This window comes from Astyanax mexicanus, chromosome 3 (genome assembly GCF_023375975.1).
Source record: "Astyanax mexicanus isolate ESR-SI-001 chromosome 3, AstMex3_surface, whole genome shotgun sequence".
Taxonomy (NCBI): Eukaryota; Metazoa; Chordata; class Actinopteri; order Characiformes; family Acestrorhamphidae; genus Astyanax; species Astyanax mexicanus.
In genome coordinates, this window is record NC_064410.1 from 12,692,639 (window position 1) to 12,715,602 (window position 22,964).

The following is a 22,964-nucleotide window of genomic DNA, read 5'->3' on the forward strand; positions in this document are numbered from 1 at the left end:
TGTAATGTAAATGTATAAGTTTCTAATAATTTTAAAGTTTCTTCACTCTCTTTCACAAGCTTGGGTCTTTATAGAAACAAAAGTGGTTCATCTATGGCATCTCCCAAAGAACACTTTGTAGCACCTTTAGTATTGAACGTGTACTTAAAGACTGGAAACAACAGGTTAATGCAACGTTTAAACAACCTGGAAGAGTCTTGTGTAAAATCTCAAAATGCTAAAACATAAATAAGGACACTTTAATGTGTAAACCATTCTAATGACCAATAATGGGAATTATTATTATTTATTATTTCTAACGGGCAAAAAAACGATTGGCTTATTTATTTGACCAAGACAAAGTTATTCACTCTCGTGCTGCCATCACAGTCATCAATACTGCTAACACATATACACACACACACACACACAAACCCTGCTGATGCACAGTCTCGTTTTCAGCTGCTGACTCCTCAAAGTTCTCAGTGTATATTGGCTTTTAAAAACGTCCTAAACGCTCTGCTCTGTATAGCGTTCCTCCTCATTCAAACTGGACGTGCCTAAAGGTAGAAAAGAAAGGAAAGAGTGCTAGAAACGTAGTGCACAAAAGAGGGAAGGTGCTTCAGTGGAGTTTGTGGTGAACATTAGAGCTTCTGCCCTCCACCCTCATCATTCTCTCTGTGCGCAGGCTCTCTCCACATCCGCCGCTGTTTTTGGTGTGTGTTCGGACAGGATGAGCGGTCCCCCCTCTTCTCGGATCACCACATCATCTTCTATTCGCACCCCAAGACCCCGGAACCTCTCCGGACACGACTCGTCTTCCTCGCTGAAGTAAAGCCCTGTGAACAATACACATTCAGTACCAGTCAGAAGATTAAATACACCTTCTTATTCAGTCTTTTTTCCCCTACATGATGAATTAATACTAAAGGTATCTAGACTATAAAGGAACACAAAAGGAATCATGTAGTAACTTAAAAGTGTTAAACAAGCCAGAATACTCTGTGAAGCATTTAGGTGACTCTTATCTGGGGAGCTGTTAACTTGTGGTTTCTAAAACTGTTAACTCTGATGAATTTATCCTGTGCAAACGAGGTAACCTTTGATCTTCCTTTTCTGGGGCAGACCTAATGAGGGCCAGTTTCATCATAATGTTTTTGATGGTCTTTGCGACTGCACTTGAGGATACTTTCAAAGTTGTTGACATTTTTCAGATTGACTGACCTTCATTTCTTTATTTAATTGAGTAGTTCTTGCCATAATATGGATTAGAACATTACTCAAATATGGCTATTCACTGTATACCAACTCTACTTCTTCATAACTTTACAACTAATGATCTCAAACACATTAAGAGGCAAGAAATTCAAGTAACTAACTCTCGACGAGTTCAGCACAGCTGTTAACTGAAAGACATTCCAAGTGACTCTACCTCATAAAGCTGCCCAGATGTTTAAAGCTCTCATCTAAACAAGAGGTGCGTGCTTTGAAGAATCTAAAATATAAAACCTATTCTTGTTTCTTGAACATTTATATATATATATATATATATATATATATATATATATATATATATATATATATATATATATATATATATATTTTTTTTTTTTTTTTTTTTAAATAATTCCATATGTTTTTCTTTATTATTAATCTACAATGCAGGACATTTTAAATAATGAAAACAACAACTGAATTTAAGTTGTGTCCAAACTTTTGACTGGTACTGTACATTCACTAGGGGGTCAGAAAACTGTATTGTACAAAGCATGTGTGCACTAGGGGGCAGCCTGAGTATATAATATATAATATACTCTATATTTTCAAATATTTATGGAAGCCCCTTATAATTAATACATTTAATTATAAAATGCACACAAACCAGCAGTTTGTCTAGTTCCGTCTAGTACTGCCAGTAGAATAGGACTGTCTGGAGCAGATAAACATGAATCTATTTACACCATATCCAATGCCAGGTGTGGGCTAGCCCCCCTCCAGTATTGAGCTGTAGAGCAGTGATTGTTGGGGATGAGGTGAGATATTAAATCAGCCAACATCCTGATCTTTCTTATCCTCTTGTCTCTGAAACTCAACAAGAGCAGGAAAAACTTGTTTTAATACCCCTGAATTCTGAAGAAACAATGTGGAATGTATGGAATCTCTGTTTGATGGCTGTATGTGGAGCTAGCCAGCAAAAGTGTCCATTAGCTGATGTAATATTAATGTTTTCCTCCAAGTGTGTTAATCTATATTAACACAGGTGAAAGTGGCCAAATCTCATTTTCTGAACAAATCCAATGTTTAATTCCAACTTGTCACACTATCTTTTCATGTGACCCTTATCTGACATTCTTCTGAACACTCTAGCACATGCATGTCAATTACACAGCACAGCAAAGAGAAGTGCTTCACATGAAGTTTCGGTTTCATCCTCGCCAAAATCACAGTAGCTATAAATCCAGTCTAGGCTGCAGTTAGGTTTATCTATGAGAATTCACTCAAGACTCACTGCAACATAAGCATGATATTTAGCCACAGAGAGACAGCCCTTTTTAAACTTCATTTTTAACCTTTTTATTTTTCTTGTAAGGTTTTGTCCTGTGGCTGCACCTTCAGCCATTTCATTAGTAACACTGAGCGGTTGTGACAAAAGTCTTCTAACATTATTGAAATAGAGACATCAGGCTAAATATTTATGGGCCCTGTTACCTCCTTATCCCACCAATAAAAATCATATTTACAGCTTTTGTTGTATTGCTGAAAATAGAGTATGCATTTGGTTTGAATACCCCATATCAAAGTAATACAAACTGAAATGTTAAATTTAAGGTTAATTTTGTTCATTTTAATTTAAGGTTTAATGCTGCACAAATATGACGTTTAAATAGGGATTTAAGCCACATTTACCTGCTGTGTGAATGTAGCCATTAGGGCAATTTATATTTCTTTATATTGCGCCAATCCTCCGCCACAGCCTACATGTCACCACGTACCCTATGACATAGACTATGCTGTAGATTGAAGCGCAACTCCCTGGAAATGTAACTACATGTTGCGCAACGTGGACAGCTGCAGCTGTGATTGGTCTGCTGTGTCTTGTGCTCCCGCCCACACATTCCCGCCATCGTGGTTTAACCTATAGAGCGACGCAGAGCTCCTGATACACGCATGCAGAAGTATACACACGTTCCGCTGAGTAGCACACTCTCACTGGATACACGTAGACTACGGGGTAGACATTGACACAGAAGTATAAATTGGCCTTTAGTGTCAATGTGAACAGGAATCAGGGATGTACTCACCAGGCTCGATCGTGATGGCCATGCCTGGCTGTAAGGGCTGAGAGCGGGACAGTTCAGGAGTGTCATGGACGTCCATCCCCAAATAATGACCGACATGATGAGGACAGAACCGCCGAGCAGCCTGGGAAGATAAAGAATATACATTTCATATTTAAAGAATAAATAAAAGTACAGATACAACCACAGGTAAAGAGTCCCCCAGACTTACTCAAGATTGCATGTTGCACTATAATAACTTAATATTATAGTGAAACATGCAATCTTGTTTTACTATAATAATTAAACAACATATAAATTAGGTATGAGAACCAATTTAGGTGTATTTCGATTGATCAGCTCCAGCTGTTTTACTCTCTTGTAACCACAGTATTCAGAGCACCATTACAGCACATTTTTTCCAAATAAAAAGCTTAGTTATAGTCTGCAGTGTGGAACTACTTTACATAAGATAATATCTGAAATTATAATATATATATACAGTCATATGAAAAAGTTTGGGCACCCCTATTAATCTTAACCATTTTTAGTTCTAAATATTTGGGTGTTTGCAACAGCCATTTCAGTTTGATATATCTAATAACTCATGGACACAGTAATATTTCAGGATTGAAATTTATTGTACTAACAGAAAATGTGCAATATGCATTAAACCAAAATTTGACCGGTGCAAAAGTATGGGCACCCTTATCATTTTATTGATTTGAATACTCCTAACTACTTTTTACTGATTTACTGAAGCACAAAATTGGTTTGGTAACCTCAATGAGCTTTGAACTTCATAGCCAGGTGTATCCAATCATGAGAAAAGGTATTTAAGGTGGCCAATTGCAAGTTGTTCTCCTATTTGAATCTCCTCTGAAGAGTGGCGTCATGGGCTCATCAAAACAACTGTTAAATGATCTAAAAACAAAGATTGTTCAACATAGTTGTTCAGGGGAAGGATACAAAAAGTTGTCTCAGAGATTTAACCTGTCAGTTTCCACTGTGAGGAACATAGTAAGGAAATGGAAGACCACAGGGACAGTTCTTGTTAAGCCCAGAAGTGGCAGGCCAAGAAAAATATCAGAAAGGCAGAGAAGAAGAATGGTGAGAACAGTCAAGGACAATCCACAGACCACCTCCAAAGAGCTGCAGCATCATCTTGCTGCAGATGGTGTCACTGTGCATCGGTCAACAATACAGCACACTTTGCACAAGGAGAAGCTGTATGGGAGAGTGATGCGAAAGAAGCCATTTCTGCAAGCACGCCACAAACAGAGTCGCCTGAGGTGTGCTTTTGCTTTTGCATACCTCAGGCGACTCTGTTTGTGGCATGCTTGCAGAAATGGCTTCTTTCTGAGACAACTTTTTCCCCTGAACAACTATGTTGAACAATCTTTGTTTTTAGATCATTTGAGAGTTGTTTTGATGAGCCCATGATGCCACTCTTCAGAGGAGATTCAAATAGGAGAACAACTTGCAATTGGCCACCTTAAATACCTTTTCTCATGATTGGATACACCTGGCTATGAAGTTCAAACCAATTTTGTGCTGAACTGAAATGGCTGTTTAGAACTAAAATTGATTAAGATTAATAGGGTTTTTTTTTTTACTTTTTCATATGACTGTGTATATATATATATATATATATATATATATATATATATATATATATATATATATATATATATATATATATATATATATAATAGTTTGTATTACCCAAATGCTCTGTTTTACACACAGGCCATAGAAGCCCAAGCCATAGCATATTCACCCACTATAAAAGTTATTTTTAAATCAATAGTTGATGATATTAGTCCAGAATGTGGAGACACACACACACACACAGGACTGACTTGAGGGAGTTGTCTTCAGTGTTAAGTGAACTAGGAGCCGAATGGTCAGGGAGGAGACTCAGACAGGTCTAAAAGACATTAAAAAGTATTTACTAAACTGAATAAATCAGTCCAGATTGTCTCATTAGACACAGTCCAGTCACTATATTATGACCACCCCCATCTTTCTACACTCTCCGTCCATTTTTCAGCTCATACAGGATAATTTGTAGTTCTATAATCACAGACTTGTCCTGTACATCCACTTATCTATTTCTCGGCATACTTTACTATTACCCTGTTACCCTGAGCCCACCATAGAGCAGCTATTATTATTTGGGTGGTGGATCATTATTCTTAGCAGTGCAGTGACACTGATTGACGTGGTGGTGTATGAGGTGTTAGTGTGTTGTATCATGGTGGTGGTGGTGGTAGTGGTGTATGAGGTGTTAGTGTGTGTTGTGCTGGTACAAATGGATCAGATACAGCAGTGCTGCTGGAGTTTTTAAACACTGTGTTCAGTCACTGTCCTCCACTCCACTGTAGAGATAAAATCAGAAACAGAAGCTCTGCGTCTGTTGCTGCACAGTTTGTGTGTTGGTCATCCTCTAGTTCCTAATTGCTGCAACACACTAGCCCACCTGACAAGGACAACAATTAAATAATAGCTGCTCTGTTGGGGTTTATCTTTTTGGGTCCTGAGCACTGAAGAACAGGGTGAAAGGATGATAATAAAGTAAAATAACAGGATAATAAAGTGCTGAGTAACAGGTAAAGGACTACAGTCTTTAAATATAGAACTACAAACTGTCCTGGATGATCAGTGGAGCTGAAAAAAAAAAATAGACAGAAAGTATAGAAACAAGGAGGTGGACATAATGTTCTGACTGCAGCATATTTTACCCAAACTGTGGGGCTGCATTACTTATACACTGCCTGGAAAAAATAAAAGATGCCACCAAAAAAAAGATTACACACTGTAATATTTGGTTGGACCGCCTTTAGCTTTGATTGCAGCACACATTCGCTGTGGCATTGTTTCGATAAGCTTCAGCAATGTCACCAGATTTATTTCAATTCAGTGTTGCATTATTTTTTCACCAAGATCTTGCAGCATTGATTATGGTAGAGTCTGACCACTGCACAAAGTCTTCTTCATCCAGCACATCCCAAAGATTCTCTGTAGGGTTAAGGTCTGGACTCTTTGGTATATCATGCTCCCTGAATCACTCTTTCACAATTCCAGCCCCATGAATCCTGACATTGTTATCTTGGAATATTCCCATGTCATCAGGGAAGAAAAAAACTATTGATGGAATAACCTGGTCTACAGGTGCTGGTCAACGAATTAGAATAATTTGAAATAGTGCAATCATGAAATTCTTTGAATGCATTTTTTGTGCAGAAAGCAAATCAGGTGTTCACCGCACCTGTCCTACTCGTTAGACTAATCACAGAACTCGTTACCTGGAAAAAAAATTTGCTCAGCTGAGCTTTCCAAAAGGCCCATTTAGGCCATTTAACTGTGACACTGTTGTTTTATTGAATTAGAATAATGGAGAAACCGTTTCATTGAATTAGAATAAATGCTCGAATTTTTGTTTTCTGTGAAGAGTGTTCACTGTGCAGTATAAAGTCAGGGTTGAGTAGAATTTCTAAGTTGTAACATCAATCATGGGTAAGCAGCGCGACCTCTCAACCGGAATAGTGGCTCAAATTCAAGCCCTTCGCCGACAAGGCTTGACCCAAACTAAAATTGCTGAGCAGCTCGGCATCAGCCAGTCTTCCGTCTGCAAAGCTCTCAAGAAAAACTGCAGCAAGCGCACCAACTGTTCCGGCGTCCGAAAAACTTCTGCTCGCGACAACAAGCAGCTGAGAAAGATCGCAGTCAGCAACCGGTTCAAGTCCACTTCCGAGCTCACCGACTTGTGGAACAAGCAGACCGGCGCTGGCGTCTCCAGATCAACCACTTACCGTCGTCTGCGCGAACTCGGCTTCAAATCTCGCGTTCCAGCAGTAAAACTGATGCTGAACAAGAAACAAATGGAGAAACAGCTGAAGTGGGCCAAAGAACACGGCGAGTGGACTGCTGAAGACTGGCAGAAAGTGGTCTTCAGTGACGAATCACGCTTCTGCATCTCCTTCGGTGACCAAGGTCCTCGTGTCTGGCGTCGTGGTGGCGAAACCTACAACCACGAGTGCGTGAAAAGATCCGTCAAGTTTCCCCAGAGCGTTATGGTCTAGGGATGCATGTCCGCTCGAGGTGTAGGGAAACTCTGCTTCCTCAAGAAGACTGTCAATGCTGCCGTATATCAAGATGTTCTGGAAACGTTCCTGATTCCGACTGTTGAGGAACAGTTCGGCAAAGAAGACTTCATATTTCAACAGGATCTTGCACCGGCTCATGCGGCAAAGTCGACCAAAGATTGGTTCACTAAAAAACAGCTTGAAGTTTTGGCATGGCCGGCCAACTCGCCTGACCTCAATGTCATTGAAAACCTTTGGGCCATCGTCAAGCGGAAAATTCGCGACAGAAAGCCTACTACGCTGGACCAACTGAAGCAGAACATCGCCACTGCCTGGGAAGCTGTGAGTGCGGAAACTTGCGACAAGCTGGTCAAATCGATGCCGCGGAGACTTCAGGCAGTCATACAAGCCAAGGGGGCAGCCACAAAATACTGAGAAAGTGATGATTGTAATTATAATAAAAATTATTCTAATTCAATGAAACGGTTTCTCCATTATTCTAATTCAATAAAACAACAGTGTCACAGTTAAATGGCCTAAATGGGCCTTTTGGAAAGCTCAGCTGAGCAAATTTTTTTCCAGGTAACGAGTTCTGTGATTAGTCTAACGAGTAGGACAGGTGCGGTGAACACCTGATTTGCTTTCTGCACAAAAAATGCATTCAAAGAATTTCATGATTGCACTATTTCAAATTATTGTAATTCGTTGACCAGCACCTGTATATTCAGTATTTTCAGGTAGTCAGCTGACCGCAATCTTTCAGCACATACTGTTGCTGAACCTAGACCTGACCAACTTCAGCAGCACCAAATTATTTGCTTAGTTAAATCCAGGTGGAGTTTTTTTTTTGGCCATGGTCATGCGAAGTTTCGGTTTCATCCTCACCAAAATCACAGGTGCTATAAATGAGTCCAGCTTATCAGTAAACATTCACTGAAGCCTCGCTGCAAAAAGAGCATGATTGTTAGCCACAGAGAGCCAGCCCTTTTTATAAACTACATTTTTAACCTTTTTAGTTTCCTTGTATAGCCTTGTCCTGTAGCAGCACATTCAGCCATTTTATTAAGAACACTGAGTGGTTGTGACTAAAGTCTTCTAACATTATTGAAGTAGAGACATCAGTCTAAAAAGTTATGGGCTCTGTTAACACCTGATCCCACTAATTAAACCCAGGTAGTCAGCTGAACTCATTCTTTGAGTACATGCTGTTGCTGAACCTAGACCTGACCAACTGCAGCAACTTCAGATCATTTGCAAAATCCAGGTGGAGACTATGTGAGCTTGCATCAGCTCACTATCGGCTTATACTCAGCATTAAGAGACTCAAAGAACAAAATTAAAATAACCTGATTGGGACATCTCTAATTAAAATAAATAAAATGTTTTACTAAACCTAAACAACATAAAATTGTAATGTTTTCACATTAAAGTGTGAATCTCTTGTGAATCTTAGGCACATCCCTACACATCCCTTTCATAAGAGGTTAAGAAAATCATACAGTTATTTTCTAAATATTCTACTGCACCTTGTTATCTGAAGTCACATATCTCTATGGGTATTCAGAACAGTAGCCTCCAACCCTTCTTCTGAAATCCTCAGGAAGAAAACTCTTCAGGGGATTTAACTCAAACCTAAATCCTACACACCCCATTCAGCAAATCAGGCAGATCTGTGGGCAGTAATTAGCTAGATCAGGTGATGCGCACTGGGGTTGGATGATCCTGTGTCTGCTGGAAGCTGCATCTCCAGGACCAAGGTCTAAGACCACTGATTTAAAATGGTCCACACCTCGCATGTTCAACAGGAAGAATCGTGGGCAGATTTTCACCAAATTACTGGTGATACAGGTACAACTGTCCTACCTGAATTACAGTCTCGAACCTGTTACTCTGTAAACCCTGTAATTTTGGTAATTTCCTCTTCCTACACACTATCTAGGACATCCTCATCACACGCAAATTTTAAGACCACTGGAAGCTAGCGTGCACCTCTCTTCTGAATCACATGAAGCTCAACCACATCATCTCAAACAGCCACTAACAAAACACCTCAACATGCTTGGAGGAGAATAATTTGATAATAATAAAGATAATTTCCAATTTGATTAGACACTGAGTGATAGAGAAAAGATGTAAGATCGTCCTGCCCACCAAGCTAAAACAAGGCTCTCTGGAACTCCTGGTAACGGATGGCTGAGAGATCACTAGTGACTGATCACCTGATGGTAGTGTGACCACTTCAGATCAGGTATACTCAATAGGTGGACTCTAGTCTGGGTCTGGACCTAAATAAATGGTAATTGCAGACCAAGAATAAAATCTTTGCTGTATAATTTACATTCCTGTGATCTGATTTTAAGAACAAAATGCATCTCAACACACCATGTGACCACACAGTCTCTGCTGATTGGTCAGAGCTGTCTGGTGTGGTGAAAGACAGGTAAATACAGGAAGAATACTGTGTGTTCCAGATTAGCACGTACAGTACCAGTGAAAAGTTTGGATTTACCTTCTCATTCAATGTTTTATTTATTCAATTTAATTTCTACATTGTAGATTCATATTAAAGGCATGAAAACTAATAAGGGACACATATTGAATTACGTAGTAAACATTTAAAACTGTGTTTATCCTCCACAAATCCCCTGACCTAAACCTGATCAACTAAGATGGTGATTCTAAAAATGTATTAAAAATAAAAAACTAAGAAATAACATTTACATAAGTATTCACAGCCTTCGCCATGAAGCTCAAAATTGAGCTCAGGTGCATCCTGTTTCCACTGATCATCCTTGAGATGTTTCTACAGCTTAAATGGAGTCCACCTGTGGTAACTGGTTGATTGGACATGATTTGGAAACGCACACACCTGTCTATATAAGGTCCCACAGTTGACTGCATGTCAGAGCACAAACACCAAGCATGAAGTCAAAGGAACTGTCTGTAGACCTACGAGACAAAATTGTCTCGAGGCACAAATCTGCGGAAGGATACAGAAAAAAATTCTGCTGCTTTTGAAGGTCCCAATAAGCACAGTGGAACAGTTTGGAACCACCAGGACTCTTTGTAGAGCTGGCCGGCCGTCTAAATTAAGCGATCGGGGGAGAAGGGCCATGGTCAGGGAGGTGACCAAGAACCTGATGGTCACTCTGTCAGAGCTCCAGCGTTCCTCCGTGGAGAGAGCAGAACCTTGCAGAAGGACCACCATCTCTGCAGCAATCCACCAATCACCATCCCTACAGTCAAGCATGGTGGTGGCAGCATCATGCTATGGGGATGTTTTTCAGCAGCAGGAACTGGCAGACTTAGTCAGGATAGAGGGAAAGATGAATGCAGCAATGTACAGAGACATCCTGGATGAAAACCTGCTCCAGAGAGCTCTTGACCTCAGACTGGGGCGACGGTTCATTTTTCAGCAGGACAACGATCCGAAGTGCACAGCCAAGATCTTAAAGGAGTGGCTTCAGGACCACTCTGTGAATGTCCTGGAGTGGCCCAGCCAGAGCCCAGACTTGAATCCGATCTGAAAATGGCTGTGCACAGACGTCTCCCATACAACCTGATGGAGCTTCAGAGGTACTGCAAAGAAGAATGGGCAAAACTGCCTGAAGAGAGGTGTGCCAAGCTTGTGGCATCATATTCAAAAAGACTTGAGGCTGTAGTTGCTGCCAAAGGTGGTTCTACAAAGTATTAAGCAAAGGATGTGAATATTTATGTAAATATGATTTCTTTGTTTTTTAATTGTAATAAATTTTTAAAACTCTCAAGAAAACTTGGTAATAATGGGGTATTTTGTGTAGAATTTTGAGGAAAGAGATTAATTGAATACAATTTGGAATAAGGGTGTAACGTAACAAAATGTGGAACAAGTGAAGCGCTGTGAATACTTTCCGGATGCACTGTATGTTCAGCACCTCCAGGAACTTCTTCCTTCTAGAAAACAATTTCAGGTGACTCTACCTCATAAAGGCACTGAGATTAAAATACCAAGAGTGTGCAGATCTGTCCTCAAAGATAAACATGCTACTTAGAAGAATCTAAAGTACACTGAACAAAAGTATAAACGCAACACTTTTTTGGGGTTTTGCTCCCATATTTCATGAGTTGAACTTAAAGAGCTAAGACTTTTACTCTTTACACAAAAGGCCTGTTTTTCTCAACTTTGTTCACAACTGGGTCTAAATCTGTGTTAGTGAGCACTTCTCCTTTGCTGAGATAAACCATCCACCAGTCACAGTTGTGGCATATCAAGATGTTAATGAGACACATTGATTATTACACAGGTGTATCTTGGGATGGCCACTATAAAAGGCCACTCTAAAATATGCAGTTTTGTCACAAAGCACAATGCCACAGATGTTTTGAGGGAGTGTGCAATTGGCATGTTGCCCGTGAATTAAATGGTTATTTCTCCATCATACAGTGGCTTGCAAAAGTATTTGAACTTTTCCACATTTTTTGTTACCTTACAACCACAAACTTAAATGTATTTTATTGAGATTTTAAGTGATAGACAAACACAAAGTATTGCATAATTGTGAAGTGGAACGGAAATGAAACAGTTTTCACAATTTTTATCAAATACAAATCTAAGAAGTGTGATGTGCAAAGGTATTCAGTATCAATACTTAGTAGAGCCACCATTCACTGCAATTACAACTGTAAGTGCTTTGGGGTTTGTCTCTACCAGCTTTGCATATCTAGAGCGGCGATTTTTGCTCATTCTTCTTTATAGAACAGCTCAAGCTCAGCCAGGTTGGATGGAGAGCGTCTGTGAAAAGCAATTTACATGTTTTGCCACAGAAGCTCAATGCAATTTAAGACTGGGTCATTCTAACATGATGAATATGAATATTCTTTGCTCTAAACCATTCCACTGTAGCTCTGGCTGTATGTTTAGGGTCATTGTCTTGCTGGAAGGTGAATCTCCTTCCCAGTCTCAAATCTTTTGTTGCCTCCAACAGGTTTTTATCCAGGATCGCCCTGTATTTAGCTCTATTCATCTTCCCATTAACTCTGACCAGCTTCTCTGTCCCTGCTGTAGAAAAGCATCTCTACAGCATGATGCTGCCACCACCATGTTTCACAGTGGGGATGGTGTGTTCAGGGTGATGAGCAGTGTTACTTTTCAGCCACACAAAGCACTTTGTATTTAGGCCAAAAAGTTCAACTTTGTTTTCATCTGACCACAGAATCTTCTTCAGAAGACAGAATGTTTCCTGCAACTGCAAACAGCAATTCACATGTTTCTTTTAACAATGGATTTCTTCTTGCCACTTTTCCATAAAGGCCATATTTGTGGAGTGCATGATTTATGATAGTTGTCCTGTATACAGATTCTCCCATCTGAGCTGTGGATTTCTGCAGCTCCTCCAGAGTGACCATGGGCCTTTTGGCTGCTTCTCTGACCAGTGCTCTCCTTGCTTGATCTGTAAGTTTGAGTGAATGGCCATGACTTGGTAGGTTTGTAGGTGTAGAATACTTTTTCTATTTTTGGATGATGGATTAAACAGTGCTCTTTGGGATGCTCAAAGTTTGGGATATGTTTTTATAACCTTACCCTGTTTTAAACGTCTCCACAACTTTATCTCTGACCTGTCTGGTGAGTTCCTTGATCTTCATGATGCTGTTTGTTCACTAGTGTTCTCCAACAAACTACTGAGGTCAATACAGAACAGCTGTATTTATACTGAGACTAAATTACACACAGCCTGACTTCTGAAGGCGATTGATTGCACTGGATTTTATTAAGGGGGTTCAGAGTAAAAGGGGGCTGAATATTTTTGCATGTCACACTTTTCAGATTTTTGTTTGATAAACATTTTGAAAACCATGTATCATTTTTTGTTCCACTTCACACTTATGTAATACATTGTGTTTGTCTATCATTTAAAATCTCAATAAAATACATTAAAGTTTGTGGTTGTAAGGTGACAAAATGTGAAAAGGTTCAAGGGGTATGAATACTTTTGCAAGCCACTGTAAGTCGTCTTCAAAGGCGTACAGTGCAGTACAGCCAACTGGCCTCACAACCACAGACCACATGTTAACACACCAGCACAAGACCTACACATCCGGCATCTTCACCAGAATCTCTTAATTTTATAATGGAAAAAAAAGGAAAACACACTGAATGAGAAGAGGTGTGTCCAAACTACCAGCTTAAAACCATCCTTACTAATGCTCTTATCACTGAATGCAATCAAATCCTCATGGCACTGCTCCAAAATCTAGTAGACAGCCTTCCCTGGACAATAAAGACGGTTTTATTTTTAATAGCTGATTTTAGAAGAAGCAGTAATTAAGCATTAGATTGCAGCACCATGTGGGAGTTTTAACTGTGTTACTTTCAAGTCTGTTACTTGCAGAGGTGGAAAAAGTACAAAAAAATTTTTATTAAGTAAAAGTACCTTTACTTTGCTAAAATTCTACTCAAGTAAAAGTAAAAGTACCCATCTAGAAATCTACTTGAGTAAAAGTAAAAAAGTACTCAATTTAAAATGTACTTTGAGTAAAAGTTACATAGTTACTTAGTTACTTTTAATTATTTGATGTAAAAAAAAAGCAAATCATAAATTAAATTGTTTTTAATGAACTATTTTCCACATAAATTGACCTTTCAGGCAGTATTTGTTCAGACTACCCCATAAAACATTTTCAAGAACAAGTGGTATAGGTTTCTATGATCCATTTTTTTCTTTGCTGTTAAAAAGTTATGATCATATATGTGACTATAAACCGTATTTTGGTAGCAGCTTTAACTGATATTTACATGTTTTTTTTTTTACATTCAATCAGCTTGTTTAATGATAAAAATACTCACCACCACATGCTTTCTCAGGTTTGATGTGGAAGTTTTGAAAGCTTACAGCTCTGTCCAGCGGGGCACATTTTGTATTGCATGAGGACGTTATTGCCTCGTTATTCCATGCGTGAGTTATCCATGCGCCGGCGCATCCCCGCCATTTATTTTTTATTTCGGACAATTTTTTTTTCTCCCCAGCATTTTATTTTTTCCTTAGTAACGGGGAGTTTTCCAATGTAGCGGAATATATTACGTGTGTCAAAATGGACTTGAGTAAACGTAAAATGACCTATTTTAAAAACTACTTTAAAAATTACAAATTACTCATAAAATCTACTCAATTACAGTCACAACGTGAGTAAATGTAATTCATTACTTTCCACCTCTGGTTATTTGCTCAAAACAGGTACTGGTAAATATTGTATGACATTAGCTGTGTAACAGAATCTAGGATGCAGTCGAGGTTGGGGGTGGGTCCTTGGTAAAACTGTCCTAGATGATGTCATGTGCGAACATGAACTGATCACACTAAGGAGCAAAACATGCTTTTTTATCTTCACAGAAATAATTCCAAAACAATTTTAAAACGTTTTAAAACAAACTCGATTTCCCGATTTTCATTGTGCTGTTTTTCATTTTTCCATCACAGTGGACATGTGTAGTGAATTGTGGGCCATGAAGGCTACAGCAGTTGTGTCCTTTAAATCACACAGATAGTTTTCCTCATTTTTAGTCCATATAAAGAAAATTCTTAACTTTTAAACAGTGCTCTATGGCGTGGTGGGCAGCTACGCAGCCTAATGCAAACCAATTCTCCCTAATTCAGGATGCAGGCTAGAATTTGGAACGCAGCTAATACTAAAGAGGAGACTTTGTAATTTGTGATGGTGTCTGTTTACAGATCTGGCACGAGATCTCGTGAGATTACAACGTGACGATATTTCTCATCAAGCTTAAACCTGTCTCGCAGGGGAAGAAAAAAAAAAAAAAAAAAACAGTAGATGAGCTCTGCGGTACAGTTAAAAAGCTCTGTGCGACAGTAGTTGAGCTCCGCGGTACAGTTAAAAAGCTCCACGTAACAGTAGGTGAGCTCCGTGGTACAGTTAAAAAGCTCCGTGCGACAGTAGGTGAGCTCCGTGCGACAGTGCTCTTACAGTCCCAAAGCTTCACAGCCCTAGTTAATACTGTAAGTTAATCGTACAGGTGACTGTTTCATAGGCAGGTGTACTAATCCCTTAGCTCTGTATTGTATTTAAAAAAAAGCTCTGTCTCTGTTTGCACTTCAAGCACAGTCTTAATATGACTGGTTATGGTTATGCATAGTTAAATTACAAGAGATTTAGGAGAAAAAAAACACAAACCATAATATGACTGGTTGTGGTTTGCACTATATAAGACCTAGAAAAGTTTTATTTTAATTTTTATTTTTTCTTATTTCTATTTCATATAGAATCAATGTGTGAGAGAAACCAGTCTGTTAAGTTTGCGTTATATGATTTTGTCAAATAAAACTAGTTTTTTGACGTTTTCTTTAAAATTTTATTTTAAAATCTCGTCTCGTCTCGTTCTCGTGAACCCAGTATGGTGTCTCAACTCATCTCGTGATATTAGTGTCTCATCACACCCCTAATTGCGAGTGTCGATATTTTGGTTCTAGTGGGGTAAATACCCACTTCACCCAATGGGGAGCTCTGCATGAGCCCAGTAGCCACAACAAGAAAAAAAAATAAATTCTGTGCATTTATGTGACAAATTCTATTGGTAAGGTTTATAACAGATTCTATCTGTAAATTAAAATATGTTTTTGAAATGGCTAACATTAAGAATCCTGTATTTTGTCAATTGCAATTCAAAGAAATTAAAATGACAGTGTTGTTGAAAGATGGCCAGTGAGCAGTCTGACCTTTGAAAACCTTGCTTTAACCGCTGTTTCTGTCCTGGAGGCCCTCAGCCCTGCACATCTTAGTGCATTTCCTCTCAGGTGTGTTGAAAGCAGGGGAAAAACTAACTTCCTAGCTTCAAAACAGAATGCTAAAATAGCAAAAGAGAACAGAAAAGAGGGTAATTTTGTTGTTTTAGATGATGAGTGATTTGTGATCCTGATTGTTACACGAGTCATGTATCTCAAAAAAATGTAATATCATTAAAAAGTTACTTTATTTCAGCAAATCAGTTCAAAATGTGAAACCCATTATATTATATAGATGTATTAAGTGTTTATTTATTTTATTGATGATTATGGCTTACAGCTAATGATGAACCCAAATACATTTTTTTTATATTATATAAGACCAACTGGTACTTTTGGTAGTGTGGGCAGTCTGCCAAGTCCTGCTGGAAAATGAAATCTGCTTCTTCATAAAATTTGCAGATGATACCCGGCTTGCACTGCTGCATTAGCATTAGCCACAAACAACACTAAGCTCTAGCTCTTTCACTGTCACCCAGAGGTGAGTATTATCGACCTGAAACCTACTGCGGCTAACCCTGCTGGAGTAGCATTAGCATTAAACACTAACTACGCTAAGCGCTAACTCTTTCATAGTTCAGAGGTGAGTATCATTAGACTGTAGACTGCTGACAACCCTGGCATGCACTGCTGGAGCAGCATTAGCATTAGCCGCTAATCGTACTAAGCACTAGCTCTTTCGCCGTTCAGAGGTCGGTATATTAGACTGTGGCCTGCGTGTTTACAATGCTAAAACAAGCCATGTGGGATAAACTGCTAGATAATATTGCCCTGGCTTACTGGAACACTCAGGGTTCCTTAGTGTAGCGTTGTTGGGAGGCATTAGCCACTAACCGTGGCTGGTGGTTAGCCTTAGTGGAAATCTTAAAAATCTAAGCTTACTGTAAATAAATGGAAGTGCTTTACTCACCCAGATAAACAGTTTTCAGGAGAGAAATGTGTAGATTAACATCCAGCGCTGGTTTGAATTTAAAAGAAAATGTTTGTTTACATATTTTAGCTTTACCTGCTGAATTAGAAGGAGAACATGGCGACACCCCTGTTACCCTCTTACTAGTGTCGTTTAAAATTTGTCTTATAATCTAGTGTGCCATATGTTTGAAAATAAACCAAAAAAATTGTATTTATTAAAATACGGTATATATAAATTGTATTAAAAGACAAAATTATCCTGGAAGATTTGAGGGTTTGAGTTAAAAAAAAAAAAGAACTGAAAACAATAACAAAAACGTATTAAAAAATAAAGAGATTAATAATCATAACCGTATTAGCAGTCATTCAGTGGAGGAAACCACAGTAATCATTCTCTAAAGAACAGAATCCTGAGGTTTTTGGCGCGCTCCTGGAACACCGTGTGTCGGCGAGTGTATTACTGCTTAAATTACGGCCTCCGCAACAAGCGTCTGCAGCCCCGGCTCTGAAACTCACCCAGAGTGAGAGCAGCTCAGAGCGCTGAGGGCCGCTGCGGTGAGAGCGCTACACAGCCGTGCCTTTTACGGGTGCTACACGCGGCACCGCTGCATTTTATAGAGGCTGTAATTGGGTCAGGACTTTACAGTTTAAATTGGCCCAGAAGAGCTTATAGTCATTTCCTGACCACAGGGCTCTGGCGCGAACTCCTGAACACACACACACACACCTCAACGGCAGAACTCAACCAGAACCTCCATTCTCAAAGAACATAACTGTACTTAATATTTCCCTTTACTTCAAATCTACATACATTACTGATTAAAAGTTTTAGAACACCTATTGTTCAGTAGTCCAGTAGCAATTCATTATATCACTTCACCTGTCAGACTGCTAATTCTTCTCTTTACTGCTGAAACTGAGACTTAGTCCAGTGTTAAGCTGAGCTAAAGGCAAGTGTTGCCATGTGGGTCAGCCAGACCTCTTCCTGTACCAGTTTTCTCCAGTTTCCAAAGGAGTCTTTTGAAGGTGTAGGAAACCGTACTCACCGCTCTCTGACTTCATCTGTAGTTCCTCTTAAGAACAGACTAATACTATTAATAGTTCTCTGTGTTCCTGTGTCTTTTTCTAGATATTATGATGAAATGTGCGGTGTGTAAGTGCGTAAATGCTGAGCACTGTTTTATGCAGATAAATTGCTTTATTGCTTTATTTTTGCATGAATTGTACAAAGCTCAGTTTATTCCCATTGCTAAAGACCAGCTGTTAGTTAACCAGTCAATTGTTTCCTACAAATCACACCACCCTATTTTTTCAGTTACTTTTACAATTTATTATTATTAATTGATGTATTTTTTGGCGAGCTACTGCTAACTTTGTTTAATTTATATTATTATTAATGGGACCTGAAGATCTTAACTGGCAAAAACAAACAGGATAAAATGTGGATTTCCTAAAGCTTTTGACCGGTAGTGTACAGCTCTGGAAAAAAAATAAGAGACCACCTAAAAACGATGAGTTTCTTTGATTTTACCAAATTGAAAACCTCTGGAATATAATCAAGAGGAAGATGGATGATCACAAGACATCAAACCAAGCTGAACTGCTTGAATTTTTGCACCAGAAGTGGCATAAAGTTCAAATGACAGTTCAAAAGCAGTGTGTAAGACTGGTGGAGAAGAACATGCCAATATGAACTTGTTTTCTTTGCATTACTTGAGGTCTTAAAGCTCTGCATCTTTTTTTGTTATTTCAGACATTTCTCATTTTCTCGAAACAGTGTGTCACCTGCCATTCCCTTTAAGACTCAGGTGTGCGTTTGTTTCTTAACAGTGAGGCACATGGTGTAAAATAGGGCCCCATATGTGTTTTTTTTACATTACCCATAATCAAAGATACTGCTAATGTACATTAACAAGTATGAATCTCAGCCTGTCATCGAAAAAGAGCTGTTCTGTTTTTGTATTGAGAACCTTGTCTCTCTGAAGCTACTGGATACCAAACTCTGGGTTCAGGAGTTTTGTGTGTTCTGTATCAGTGAGTACCTTGATGGCGTCTGCATCGTCGGCACTGTGAGGTAGCACTCGGAGCTGTCGGAGCTGCTTGGCCAGCAGGGTGAGCATGGTGGTGTAAATGTGGTCCAGACTGACGCCGGGGGAGCAGAGAGACAGGCAGCCCAGCTGCACCTCCAGCACGGCCTCGTACAGCTCCCGCTGGGCCTCACTGAACCTGCAGGAGGAAACACACATCTCATAACCTGATCCAGTACAGAGCTGCTTACTGAATCTGAATCAAAACCCGGGGGAAGTGAAAAAAGTGAAAGTGAACATTTCAGAAACCAAATCTCTGCAGTAGCTTCAACAGATTAATACCTAGGAAATTAATTCAGTATTTTTAACATGAAAGTTCTGATTAATTCTGGTAAATACCAGGACAGAAACACAGGAGAAACTGCTGTGTAATTGTTAAGTTCTTCAATGGCCAGGGAGGCGGTTCATTCTCAACACTGCAGTAACACTGGCAGTAACTGATGTTAGTGTGTGTTTTGCTGTGCTGTTACAAGTGGATCAGACACAGCAGTGCTGCTGGACAGAGGTAGTGTCCTGTTATCACTGATGAAGGATTAAAGAATGACCGACACAAACTGTGCAGCAACAGATTCAGAGCTTCTGACTTTACTTTATCTAAAAGGCAAAGCAGCTATAGGTAGGAGTGTCTAACAGAGTGGAGGACAGTGACTGAACTCAGGGTTTAAAAACTCCAGCAGCACTGCTGTATCTGATCCACTCACACACTAACACCTCATTCACCAGCACCATGCTCTGGGGAGGACAATTACAAAGTATGAAGAGAAACAGATAAAGGAATACAGTCTGCATTTATGTAACTGCAGTGATACAGCTCTGGAAAATATATGATGACTTTCTTTGATTTTACCAAATTGAAAACCTCTGGAATATAATCAAGAGGAAGAAGGATGATCACAAACCATCAAACCAAACTGAACTGCTTGAATTTTTGCACCAGGAGTGGCATAAAGTTATCCAAAAGCAGTGTGTAAGACTTGTGGAGGTGAACATGCCAAGATGCATAAAAACCTAAACCAGGGTTATTCCACCAAATATTGATTTCTGATCTTTATGAATATGCATTATTTGAGGTCTATAAGCTCTGCATATTTTTGTTATTTCAGATGTTTCTCTTTGTCTGCAAATAAATGCTTTAAATGACAATATTTTTATTTGAAATTTAAGAGACATGTTGTCTGTATTTTATAGAATAAAACGACAAAGTTAATTTTACTCAAACATAAATCTATAAATAGCAAAATCAGAGAAACTGATACAGAAACTGAAGTGGTCTCAATTTTTTCCAGAGCTGTATATGGTCAAAAATAAATCAGGTACAGATTAAGGCAAAAACCCTGTTAACTTCTTTCATTTCTGCTGTGCATTGGTCATTACAGAGTTGATAAATTCAACTCCCTTCGGCATGTAGGTGCGTCACGCAACAGTATATGTATAACAGGTTACACTGGTGATTAATGTATCTACTGTAACTGTAGATAAACACTTATTTATAAACATATAAAATAAGTAAATAAATAAAAATTTGAGGGGAATCTGTTATGCTTGTTCTGCTGCAGGAAGCACCTGCACTTGAAGCTAGTCAGATTCTGGAAAGGGGACAGAAATCAGCACAACATCTGGAAAAGCAACTCACAGATTTGACAGAATTCTACAAAGCAAACATTGTGAAGTACAGGAAGACTCCGCCCAACATAAGTGATGACAACACATAGTAAGTTCATTAGTTTACTCATTTGCTAAACTGTAGTGTGAAACCAAAACTAACCGGACTAAATTTACACAATGATATAAACACATTGATATCAGATTTTCATGCCCCATAGACGCATGGGTAAAAATGAATGCAGCTCAAGTTTGTGTTAAATATCTGATCAGTAAAGAACACATGACTCACTTTCCATTGACCGGCCATGTGCGTGTGACATCACTGACATAGCCATAGTATTCACAACCTCCGTCCAACAACACCATCTCTCCATCCTGAGAGAGAGAGAGAGAGAGAGAGATGCTTTAAAATATTCAGTTTAATTAATACCATTAACAGTAGCGTACTAAAGCTGTTTGGATGCAAAACAAACACACATTCATATTCCTAACATTGTGAATGCAATTTCTAAAGTTTGTTTATGCCACTGTGATCATTGTGAACACCTATAAGGAACCACATCAAATTTAAGCCACTGGTGCATGACTTCTTTGTTAGAGGGGCACCTACCAGGCACTTCATCATGTTCTCTCACCTGTAATAGAAAACTATACAGCACAGCATTCAGTTACTCTACTAAGCGTGTGATAAGATCTTGTGCCACAATATACCTTGTCACATGTTAAATGTGTCTTGCGAGACTTATGCACACAGGTAACCAAAACAAATGTTTGATCATTTCTGTAGCTGCTGACTTTGATAAGGCTGTTTTATGTTTCGTTAATCTTGTGGTCCACTGAGACACATATTTCACACACTCATTCTTGTCAGAATGATGCAGAATTGTGGACACACTCAAAAGCAACTCATTGACATTTGGGCATGGGTTGCCAGGTCTGTATAGAACCCTCAAGGGGAATTACTAGATGAATACAGGACCCTTAAATCATATACTGTATTTCAACTCAGAAATAAAAAAAAATCATATATTGATAAAATCTTGTCTCGTTTCATCACACCCCATACCCCTATACTGCAAAGAGCTTCTTCTGGAACACTGTCTAGTAAGGTGGCATGGAGAGCATTTTATTATGCTTATTATTTTATTATAATTATTTTTTTTTAAAGATCTGTGATAGGGCTGAACAATTTTGGAAAATAATCTAATTGCAATTTTTAATCTATAAATTGCGATTGCGATTTAAAAGATTTAAAATGCGATTTTTTTTATGTCTTCAAGTATTTTTCAACAAACAGAAGCAATAAATCAATCTGTTTAATAATAAACAATGTCAGATTTATTTAAAGCACAGATAACAATAAAGCAAACAAATCTATGCTTTTCCTTTTCACCATTTGTTTTTTTTTAAATAGAAAAATAAATATATAAATAGCTTTTCCTTTTCACCTTTTTTTTAATAGAAAAAATAGATATAAAAAAATTAAACTTACTGCTCTCCAGCTAGTAACATCATAAAAAATAGTGCAGAAAACAGAGAATGCTTTAACCAACTCGTTATTTTCTGTATTTGAAGATGCAGCACTGGTCGTTGGCATTTTAGCCTTGCAAATACCATACAAGGCTTTGTGGTGTTTTTTTTTTAGGGCGTTTTCACACCTGTAGTTCGTTTCTCTGGTCCGAATCAGTTAATGAGTTCGTTTACTTGGTATTTCGTTCTGTTCGGTCTGGTTTCACATAGGCATAAATGTAAACGCACCAAAATGCGCATCAATAAACCACGCAAGCAGCCTGTGTCCTCTGATTGGTCAGAGCTGTCTGACACGGGAGTACGTTAAATATAAATATACGAAAAAAGTAAATACAGCGAGAAGATTTTGTGTTTCTACGTGCAGCGCAGATTTATACATAATAAACAGAGTCACGCGGCTGTGAGCAGTGAATGCAGCGCAGACAGCATTGAGACAGTGTTTGTTCACAGCTGTGGTAATTAGCGTTATCCGAACTGCTCCAGAGTTCGTTTGGTACCGGACCGAGACCACCTCCTCTAGCTGGTCTCGGTTCGGTTCTTTTGATCCGCACCCGAGTGCGATTACTGTTTTCACACCTGCTCAATCGAACCGCACTAAAGTTATAAACGGACCAGAGTTCGTTTTAACCGGACCAAACAGTGCTGGTGTGAAAGTGCGCTGTGTTAACTTCACTTCTCCACCTCCCTGCCTCCTGCTCGGGTTTGCTCCGC

The 22,964-nt window shown here is 38.9% G+C and overlaps 1 protein-coding gene across 1 annotated transcript in view; it reads right to left on the reverse strand.

Annotated features, from left to right (window-relative positions):
- Nucleotides 1–270: 270 nt before the first annotated feature.
- LOC125799421 (xaa-Pro aminopeptidase 3-like) overlaps nucleotides 271–22,964 on the reverse strand; it is a 39,203-nt gene continuing 16,509 nt past the window's right edge. The window contains exons 7-10 of the mRNA XM_049476093.1: nucleotides 21,013–21,098; nucleotides 19,074–19,257; nucleotides 3,282–3,402; nucleotides 271–818 (exon numbers count right to left, since the gene is read on the reverse strand). Of these exons, the coding sequence (XP_049332050.1) occupies nucleotides 649–818; nucleotides 3,282–3,402; nucleotides 19,074–19,257; nucleotides 21,013–21,098 (561 nt within the window). The 3' untranslated portion in view covers nucleotides 271–648. The remainder of the gene's footprint in view (nucleotides 819–3,281; nucleotides 3,403–19,073; nucleotides 19,258–21,012; nucleotides 21,099–22,964) is intronic.